General features: G+C 35.7%; 1 protein-coding gene across 1 annotated transcript; it reads left to right on the top strand.

Moving 5' to 3' along the window:
* The first annotated feature begins 2,635 nt into the window (after positions 1–2,635).
* Positions 2,636–3,466, top strand: LOC131627652 (auxin-binding protein ABP19a-like). The gene has a single exon (XM_058898489.1). The coding sequence runs from the start codon at positions 2,665–2,667 to the stop codon at positions 3,292–3,294; it is 630 nt and encodes a 209-aa protein (XP_058754472.1). The 5' UTR covers positions 2,636–2,664; the 3' UTR covers positions 3,295–3,466.
* Positions 3,467–11,471: the final 8,005 nt, after the last annotated feature.

Here is an 11,471-nt window from a genome sequence, read left to right as displayed (position 1 = left end):
AAAGGTGCCTAATTTTTATGCTTAACTCTGTAATGGTTTTTGGGTTGTTGGTACTGCTAGTACCTCTCCCAGCTTATTAATTAATTTGGCTTATCAAAAAAAAAAAGATTGTGAGGGTCTACCATAAAGTATGATATCATGGATAATATTAATATTACTATATTTGGATATTAATTATTTATACTACTCATTTGTTTCCAAAATATCATTATTCCACTTCTAAATTATTATTACTATTATTATGGATAGAATATATAAATTATTTTAAAGTTTCTTGCAATCAATAAAGAGCAACCTGTCCATCTGGATTGTTGTGTTGTATTTGAGGTTTATTTTATTCTTTCCTCCTAATTTTGTTGGAGAATCAGCTTTAGCAACAAATAGTTTCAGTTCCCTTCAAATATTTGAGTTTAGTTTATGCGTATTTAGAAAAAAATTTGTAAAAATGTATTAAAATAGTTTAGCGTATTTATAACGTATATATATATATATATATATATATATATATATATATATATATATATATATATATATATATATATATATATATATATATATATATATATATATATATATATATATATATATATATATATATATATATATATATATAAAAGGAAACTACAAGTACTATGTACCATTAGACAAACTGCATTAATAAAGATTAATCATGTTCATTGTCTTTTACATTCTTTTCTATTTAATCTTCTATGATGATTGTTGTTCAAACATTTGGTATAATGGAAATTAACCCATTATAATGGCAATTCGTCGGTACAAGTAATTTCGTATTATGGCAAAGGAGGATCAAGGATTTGTTGGCTCAACAATTTATAGAAGGTGATGAGTTAGACGAATCCGAATGACATGAAGAATATCGATTGTGTAAAGATGAAGGAGAAAGTTGCGAGATTGATACACCTATGTGTTTTAGAATAGGTGATGTATCATATCCTGCACCTGACGACACCGATGGAGGTTTCTAACGAATTGGAGAGTTAGTATATGTCAAAAATGCTGATGTGCAAATTATTGGTGAAGCAACAATTATATAGTTTGAGTATGTAAGAAGGATGTGATTTGCAACAATATTTCATTATCTTCAATATAATCACCGATCTAGTGAGACTTGAGATAAGGATTGATGACGAAGATAAGGCAACTATCTTAATGTGCTCATTACCAAGTTCTTAAGACCACTTGAGAACCATTCATGCATATGGAAAACACATTATGAATCTTGATATGATTCCTACTAAAAAAATCTCAAAGGAGACAAATTGTTGAGGAAAGAACTCAAGGTGAAGGTATGTATGTGAAACAGGGTCAAAATTGTGAGCAGAACAAGGGTAATGGATGTTCTAGAAAGAAGAGATCTAAATCCAAGACTCGAAAAAAATAGCATAGTGGTCACTACGAAAACTACATTTCATCTCAGTTGAGAAAAGTCTTTCGCCTCGTTTGAGTGTCTGAGGTGATGTAGGTTATCATGAGAAATGTGTGTTTTATTTTTAATTTTACATACTTTTCATTATTACTTGTATGTTCTTTGGAAATATAACAAAACAAAAATGACATATTATTTATGAAACTACATTATAAATGTACCAAAATGGAACACATCTTGTAAGAAAATAATATTATTAACATCATACAAAAATGACACACATAATGAACTAAAATCATACATTATTTACGTCAAAACCAAAATGGCATTCGTGTTATACCAAACAAGAAAACAACCAACAGACAAAATCAATGTGCATTTGACTTATAAATCTCAAGGAAGCAAGATGCACAACAAGTATAGACTTTTTTATGTATTTTTTAAGTGAACGATATTTGATCGCTAAACACCTATAAATTAAAATAATAAAACTTGTTGCCACACATGTAAAAACACATAGAAACAATAACAAATAATAAATTATAAAGGAAAAATAAAAAATATTTACTTGTTAGTATTTTCATACCCGTTATTAATGATCATTTGAATCATTTTCTTCATATGAAGTACACATGTGCGTCGTGAAAGAAAGAGTCTTAGAAATATCAAGAGTTAAATCTTAATTTTCATCACTAGTTGGAACATGTTTTCCTTATAGAACAAATGACCGTAATGATCAGTGACATAAATATTAATATTTGTTTTTCTTAAGATGTCATGATGAAAAGTTCATTATCATGTTCTCACATAAAATGACATTCTCATACGATATGTTATATATATATATATATATATATATATATATATATATATATATATATATATATATATATATTTGCCACATGTCATGCATTAATTAGCCCACATAGTACTTATTTAAATTTTTTCAACATCCGATTAAAAAGTATTCAATAACAATGATAAAAAAATTATTTAATTTTAATGATTATAACATATTTAAATAAGTATGGCGGCATTCATATAGTATTTGGTGTTCATAGAAACTGATAGTAAGTGTATCATGTATAAATTTATTTAAAGTAAATTCATATGTTAAAGTGATGTCATGAATAAAATTATTTAATTGAATAATATAAAATGATAATTTTTATCAACTTTTCTTAGATGATAAATAATAACTTATAAATTTTTTCCCGTAGCTACTTCTCTATAAATACCTTTCCAATTCCAACCATCCTTCACACCAAACTCCTAAGATGAAGATTATTCACATACTTTTCCTTTTCACTCTTCTCTCATTCACAACAACCTATGCTTCTGTAAATGATTTCTGTGTAGCAAATTTGAACGCTCCAGACACCCCTACAGGCTATCACTGCAAACCCCTTGCAAACATAACATCAGACGATTTCGTCTTTCACGGCTTCATCGCCGGAGACACCAAAAACTCCTTCAATGCGGCACTTTCTTCGGCATTCGTCACCGATTTTCCAGGTCTTAACGGACTTGGAATATCGGCTGCGCGACTAGACATAGCCGAAGGTGGATCGATTCCAGCGCATACTCACCCCGGTGCTACCGAGTTATTAATAATGGTTCAAGGTGAAATAACTGCTGGATTTTTTACAACTAGTGCTGTTTATTCGAAGGCGTTGAAACCGGGTGATCTTATGGTTTTTCCACAAGGGATGTTGCATTTTCAAGTTAATTCTGGTAAAGGACAGGCTACTGCTTTTCTTGCCTTTAGTAGTGCAAACCCTGGTGCTCAGTTACTTGATCTTCTTTTGTTTTCGAATAATTTGTCTTCTGAAATAGTGGCACAAACTACTTTCCTTGATCTTGCACAAGTTAAGAAGCTTAAGGCTCGTTTTGGAGGGAGAGGGTAGGAAAATGATGATCAAATGTTGATTATGATCATATTTACATCTCTTTGTTATGTTTGTTTCAATAACCCTGTGGGGAATTTGTTTGTGTGTGTACATGTTTATATAATAATATTATGTTCATGTTATTCCAAATGTTGATGTTGATATATTTGGTTACATGATTTATCAAAAAAACAAATTAAAGAGTAAAATAATCAAGATTAAAATATTAAAGATGCTCACAAGAGCATAACAAGCCAAGACATTTTAAAGGAATGTGTCACCAAAAATAGAGGTAAAAAATTGTGTTAGATCTACCACAACAACCGAAGTTGAATGCTATCAATAATTTTGTCTCATTGATGATTATTTTTTATGGGAATTGAGACTTTTTTTACTTTTCAAATATCTTAGGTATTTGTCAACCACAAAACATGCATAAACTCTCATCTTAATTCTCTTTCCAAGAATATTATGTAAGTAACTAGCATGAGTTAAGGCAAGATTAAGTAAGACACCCTATATTACGATTGAAGAATCTTACTCTACATGTTCTCAAAAAGAATGTTACTCTACATTGAAAGAAGGATTCCTGGTGGCTTGTTGTCACAAACGGTGTGGTATGGTAGTATGTCTCCTCTTTATTAGTATTGGCTGATAGTAGTTTCTTTTAAAAAATAAATAATGATTCATATATATTCTCAAATCGGATACAAGGAGTACTCCAATTTAGAGATAACACAAGATACACCTTACCTCGAAATACTGTTAGGAGTGTTAAGAGGTAAAATGTTTCAAAAATGAAAGTTACATGTCATAGATGAGCTATTAACATTACTAAATCACCTCTCATAATTTAAAGTGATCTTGGAAATACAATCGTCAAATATGAACGTATTACTGTTAAAGATAATAGTATTCCTAGACACCCAAAAATTCCACACGTCCGCCAACCAAATCAATCCTACTATTAATCTATCATCTAGATTCTTGATCTTGTGACTATTAACAAGAATTCTCAACTCTTCCCCCGTAATGTCGTCCCTGCTACAATCGTCAACTATGCAAAGGATTAAGTGTCTAGTGATAAATTACAAACATTAAACTAAATTCTAATAGTCAAAGAGCGAAAGCTGAAGAAAGCTCATAAAATATTGAACAATGTAAGTTTTTTTTGTTAGACGCTAGGCTTAGAATCTAGGGGGTGAATAGATCTCACAGAGTTTTTACGGATTTTAAAAACAGTTTAGCAAAAGCTTTTCGAGATCGACTCGCGTCTACTCTGAACCACTATTGGTAGAATCGGATATGCAATAAACCCAATATAGAATTGTAATGCTGAGTGAAAATGAATGCAAAGAATCAATTTTAGTTAACGTAACTAATCGTTTGAGTAGTTAACTTGGTTCACCTATTTCCAATGAAATTATATTTGATAAGGTTTGCTAAGTAGAAATGATCTACACAGTGCAATGTGGATAATATCCTATATAGACAATATGTCAAGCACTTGGTGTGCAATAGTTAATTTGACTTCTCAATCCAAGTGTGGTGTTGAAAGTATTTTTGGGTAAATATTTTCGGTAATATATCGTATCCACAGGGATTGGTTAATATCACTGCCGTTCTATAGTTGTTTATTTTGAGTTAGGAAAATTGAGTTGGATTGTTTTATGATTCTAATAATATCAAAAGTAAACAATAAATTAAAAGCGAGTAATGAACTGTTGTTAACGATTAGAGAAATATGTTGAACCTTAGGGTTCATCAACCTATTCCTATACAATTATCAATTAATTCACAATTGAACACTCTTTTGAATCATTATCTTCACTTATCCTCAAATAAGATTCCATGTCTGCAAATCAAATTAGATAACTTTTACCGGTATGAGATTCGATCTCTCCAAATATCAATATCGATAATAGTAATTAAGAACGATAATTATGAAAACTCAATCCCAATTCCATCTCTGCAAATTGCAATTGAATCAATATAGTAACCTAGGGCAAAAGTTAAATCCTTTCTTTCGATCAAAGATTCAACGATAATTTAAGAATAAAAACAAGGTTTCTTATTGATAATGAATTCAAATAATTGTTCACAGGAATTAATTAATGGTATTGTATATTCATAGGTTAACTACTACCTTAGATTCAACAAGAGGAATTTAGCTCTCCATAGACATGAAGAACACACAAGAATTAATGGAGGGATTCATCTTCATCAATGGAATGTCTTCGATTGGTAAAGAATTGGCCTTCAATTGTTGTTCTTGACTGCAAACTCAGAATGCTCTCCTAATTTCGCTCACAAAAGATCCCTTTTTCTCTTGGAAGCTAGGGCTTTTAAATAGAAGTTTTGGGCTTTTAACGCCGAGGCCGCGGCGCGGCATCGGACTGGCGCGGCGCGCTTCAAAACAGAGATATTTTCGCGGCGCGCCCTAGGAACTCTCGCGGCGCGCCCTTTGCACTTTCCATCTTTTTCTTCTGCCTTTGAGACTTCCAGCTTTCTTTCCTCCTCATGTTCTTCTCAAGTTTCAATTCGGCTCTAAACCTGCAACCATAACACCCACAAGTGATTTGATTTGCTTTACGCACGAACTAAACTTGTTCAGTTCAATTCTTAACAAAAACCTATGGATTTATCACAAGTTGCATCAGTTTTAGAGAAGAAATCACTTATATTAACACATGAATTTACCATTAATTTACTCCTAACAAACTCTCCCCAACTTAGAGTTTTGTTTGTACCTAAACAAAATTACTTACCTCCAGCCAAGTTTACCGACAATCAAGCAACAAGTTTTTCAAAAAGGTTTTCTCAAGTGGTTCAATCCAGTAACTAAGTCAAATACTCCTCTTCTACCTGCAAACTCAGAATATACACATGAAACAAACTTTGAAAGCAAATTACCTCCAGAAGTTCAAGACACTACACAATTGTAATTGAATCAGCACTAATCACTCTCATCAAAAAGTATGATGAATAAAAGAGGGGTTAAACACTCATCCAAACAATTAAATCAACAAAGATCCATATCATACGTTCACCAAATTGCTAGCATCAAGTACTGTGGAATCTGAGAATCAGAAGGTCTTTCTAGGGTTGTAATGCGGTTTAGATTCAAAGAAAAGAAGATAATCAAGGGTTGTTCCTAATCTAGGGAAGCATCCAAATCATAACTCATTCCTTCTTCTCTATAACTTTAATTCTCTCATCCGTTCATCTTTTTTCCATTCGTAGCTTGGTTTTTTTTTTCACTTTTTTTTTTCAACAACCGTTATATTCAAACGCTGTTCTTTTTCCATAACAAATGTTTTTTTTTCTTTCAAGCTACGAATTCTTTAATCTTTCACCAATTTCCACATGTACTTACTCTTCTTTTGAATGTGACTCTCCCCAACTTGGAGATCAACCTGTATTTAGATTATATGAATGCTCCCCTACTTTCTAAAATAGGTCAAAGAGAAAACACATCACCAAATTTTATGGTTGATGGTCCAAAACAAAACTTTTTATTGAGATCAAACTCACCAGGTATTTTCCTTAGTGCATATTATGATGCTTATCTTGACCTCAGGCTCAAAGAATAGTTAGCAAATGATCACACTCTCACAGAAGCAAATAAGTTTTATATTGGAATAGGCTAAAAGAACTCTCAGATTCAAACAAGTGCCTAAATCACTTTCACAGATTTCCACAAACGATGGAGCAAATGGTTTAGCATGATACAAACAAGTTCAGAATAATTGATGGTCTCCTGCATATAGTAAACAATGGAAAGCTTTCCTCACAATGGTTAAGGCTAAACCAATCCAATACAATAGTGTACCATAAAGAACTTCTGTTAAGAATTTACTAACAACCTAAATTTCATGCACACATTAGGAGTTTGAGTTCAAAAATTCGTACCTGCTTTGTCACTTTATTGAAAAAGAAAGTGAAAATTTAATTTTCTCAAAAAAATTTCACTCACTACCACTTTCACGCATGTTGCTCCATTGTTGGTACTTTGCTTGCGATTTTCATTATGCTATGGGACTACTCACTCTAAATCGAAACAGAGAAGAAACAGCTAATTGCAATACTTAACATAAATTTTAAAACAATAAACAAGTCATAGTGACCCTAAGGTTCACCAGAGTACAGGTCAGATAAAAACAAATAAAACAGCAGCAGTATTATCATCAACTCAGTTACCAGAAATAAACTCTTATCACTCTCACACAAACATCGCATCAATATCAGCCTCAATATCCGCCTCATTCTCCTGGTCCTGGTTATCAGCCCCAGCAGTGCCACCTGCATCTGCACCTGTACCAGTACCTGCATCCCCCCCAACAGGAAAAGGGTTGGTCTCCGGCCAACCACAGTAAGTGAAATAGCTTTCCCTGGTTGGGAAAGTTCTCTCTTCAGGAGCTACAGACAGGTTCCTGAATTGTTGCTGCATAGCATCGTGCAGAAAGATCTGGGACCTCTGATTTGCTTCAAACATAGCAGAATAATAATGATGGGCTACCAGAGGGTCAAAAGGGGCTGCACTACCCTGAGGGGGTGCTGCAGAAACAGAAGGTCCAGCTGGAGGAGGATCGGTTGCTTGATCCCTGTAGTATGGCTTTGCACAAAACCTGTCAATATAAACATCATCAATAAAAGTGTTAATAACGTGATGTCCCTGTCCAGGAATTTCCACTCCAGCTTCTTTACAAAGCCCCATAATCAATCCAGGTAGTGGCAACACACATTTGGCATTAATGCCATGTTGTGTGTCACTCAATGCAGCTCGTCGCAATTCATTCGAGAGAATGAAGGCGACATCAACAGTATTTTCCGTCATGATCGTGGTTATTAAGAAAGCCACATCAAGAGGAATGGTGGTGACATGAGTCCTTGGCCGGATGTTGTAGAGGATCACCGATAGAATTCCCCTTGCTTGAATACTCAGATCCTTCCTGTTGTAATGGGTTGGGTTCCCTTGCCGACTAAGCTCTGGTCCTCACCCCCTAGTACAAATTGTCTCCGTCATCATCTCCACCATGTTGGCACAATTGTTGACATTCTGCCGGTAGAAGCATTTTTCATCCTCACCCAATTGGAGTGGTTCCCCCAAGAATTCACTGATTGACTCTCTGTCGAACGCCACAGTTTTGCCTCTCACATAGGACTGATATGAATAAGCGACAGATTCATCAGTAGTCTTGATGGCATTGGCATAAAATTCCTTGACTATGTCGTAGTCAATTACAGTGTGTGGTTCAAACACCTTTTCCCAATTCCTATTTTCCAGAAAACCCCACATATTAGCATAAGGGCCATCTTCATCTCCCCGAGGTACAACAACTTTCTCAGCCAAAATGGTTCTGGATCCCAGAATCTTGAACCTGTCGGCTTGAGCCCGACCTAAAAACTTTTCGGATTGGTTGCCCGTAGCACGCGATCCGCGAGGACCTGAGCTTGTTGACTTTGTGCGCACTCTCTTGGCTGGGTTCATCTGCAATTACCACCACAAATAACAAACCATAGATAGGGTTAACACAAATTAACAAAGTAAAAAAAATCTCCAGTCGCGGCGCGACTGCGGGGTGCCGCGGCGCGGCTGCGGCGCAACTGAAAGGGTTTGCCTGCCATGGGTCCTTCTTTCAGCCCCTAACCCTTATTTGTTTGAATCAGAAACGACCTCAGAACCACAAATTGAAGTTGTCTACCCTAGGGTTTGTAAAGAAAACATCATTGGATTCCTAATATTGAAGATTTGAGATTACCTATTGAGAGGTTATCATTACCAGAACATAATACCGAAGAGGGAGATACATACCTTGCTGTCGAATGAGTAACGATGAAAAATAGTGAACTAGGTGAGTGATTGGAGCTCTGAACCAGAACTTGCGTTTTTGGGCTTGGAAGTTGTAAAAGATAGAATGAGGGGGAAGTGAGGGTTTTCAAAATAAAACCTATTTTTAGCCCTGCACCGCGGCGCGCAAGTTTACCCTCCGCGGCGCGCATATATTTCTGTTTGGCGTCGCGGCGCGCACTCAACGCCCGCGGCGCGGTCTTTTAAAAAAATTTCCTTTTGTTGCTTGTTCCCCCACTTCACTCTTTTGCAACTTCCCTTGTGCTGATGGCACTGATTGATGATAACTGCTATAAAAATAAAAGACAAAAATAAAGGAAAATTGCTTAAAATGAAAGATGCTTACTCTGTTGGGTTGCCTCCCAACAAGCGCTTCGTTTAACGTCGCATGGCTCGACGGTTAAACTCCTTTGACTAGGAGTTCAACAGTGATATTGTGCACACTTCTCTATCAAACTCTCCCCCAAGGTAGATTTTCAACCGTTCTCCATTAACGGTCCAACTGTCTTTAGTCTTACCATCTTCGATAGTAATGGCACCGTAAGGTTTAATTTCCTTGATTATGAACGGCCCTGACCACTTAGACTTCAATTTGCCTGGGAAGAGCCTGAGCCTAGAGTTGAATAGTAACACAAGGTCGCCCACCTTAAACTCTTTCTTTTTGATTCTCTTATCATGGTACCTTTTCATATTTTCCTTATACATTTTATTAGATTCATATGCTAGGTACCTGAATTCCTCAAGTTCATGGAGTTGATTCTTCCTCTTCTTATACGCCAAACTATCATCTCTATTGAAGAAACGTAAGGCCCATAGTGCTTTGTGCTCCACCTCCACCGGTAAATGACATGCCTTACCATAAACCATTTGAAAAGGTGATGCACCAGTTGGCGCTTTGTATGCTGTCCTATATGCCCACAAGGCATCGTCTATCCTTACCGACCAGTCTTTACGGGACTCTGACACCGTCTTCTCGAGAATGTTCTTGATTGCTCGATTTGAAATTTCTGCTTGCCCGTTGGTTTGGGGATGATAAGGTGAAGCTATCTTGTGGTTGATATGATATTTGTCCAGCACTTTTGCCACCTGTTCATTAACAAAATGAGATCCACCATCGCTTATGATCACTCTAGGCATGCCAAAACGTGTGAATATGTTACGGTTTAAAAATTTTAGCACCGTTTTGGCATCCGCCTTTGGTGTAGCGATGGCTTCGACCCACTTGGAGACATAATCCACTGCAACTAGAATATATTCGTTAGTAAAAGAAGGAAGAAATGGCCCCATAAAATCGATGCCCCAACAATCAAAAACTTCTACTTCAATGATGGTTTGAAGTGGCATCTCATCCCGTTTACTTATCCCACCAACTCTTTGACATTTGTCACAACTCTTTGCATGGTGATGGGCGTCTTTGAAAATAGTTGGCCAGAAAAATCCGGATTGGAGGACCTTTGTTGCTGTCCTCCATCCATTAAAATGACCACCACTCGGTGAATTATGACAATGCCACAAGATTTGTTGGGCTTCTTCTTCAGTAACACATCTCCTTAGAATTCCATCCTTACCTATCTTGAACAAGTATGGGTCGTCCCACACATAGTACTTTGCATCGGCTAACAACTTTTTCTTTTTGTTCCAATCAAAGTCCTCCGGTATCATACCGGTTGCTTTATGATTAGCCAAGTCGGCGAACCATGGTCTTGTTTGTATTTCAAAAAGTTGTTCATCCGGAAATGTCTCATTTATTTCAGCTTCTTGGTTGGTGACATTTACATTGACCAAACGGGATAAATGATCTGCTACCACATTTTCTGACCCTTTTTTATCCCGGATTTCTATGTCAAATTCTTGTAAAAGAAGGACCCAACGAATGAGTCTTTGCTTCGAATCCGGTTTGGTGAGCAAATATTTTATGGCCGCATGGTCTGTGTAAATCACCACTTTTGACCCAATGAGATAGGATCTGAATTTTTCAAGAGCATACACTATAGCTAAAAATTCTTTTTTTGTGGTAGCATAATTGACTTGAGCGTCATTTAGCACCTTGCTTGCATAGTGTATGACATGAAAAACTTTTCCTTTCCGTTGGCCTAACACCGCACCTATGGCATAGTCGCTAGCATCACACATAAGTTCAAAATGGTTTTTCCAATCTGGTGCTACTATCACAGGTGCGGTAGCTAGCCGTTCTTTCAGATCATTGAAGGCTTTAACACAAGATTCATCAAAATTAAAACACGTACCTTGGTTGAGTAGATTACTCAAAGGCTTGGCAATCTTGGAAAAATCTTTAACAAACCTTCTGTAGAATCCTGCATGACCTAAAAAGCTTCGTACTCCT

Source organism: Vicia villosa, unplaced genomic scaffold (genome assembly GCF_029867415.1).
Source record: "Vicia villosa cultivar HV-30 ecotype Madison, WI unplaced genomic scaffold, Vvil1.0 ctg.000393F_1_1, whole genome shotgun sequence".
Classification (NCBI taxonomy): domain Eukaryota; kingdom Viridiplantae; phylum Streptophyta; class Magnoliopsida; order Fabales; family Fabaceae; genus Vicia; species Vicia villosa.
The sequence above is the reverse complement of the archived record's forward strand: the minus strand, read 5'-3'. Positions and strand labels throughout refer to the sequence as shown.

What these genes read in the sequence shown, in the direction of transcription:
- LOC131627652 (XM_058898489.1), top strand. Translation starts at nt 2,665, where the DNA reads ATGAAGATTATTCACATACTTTTCCTTTTCACTCTTCTCTCATTCACA.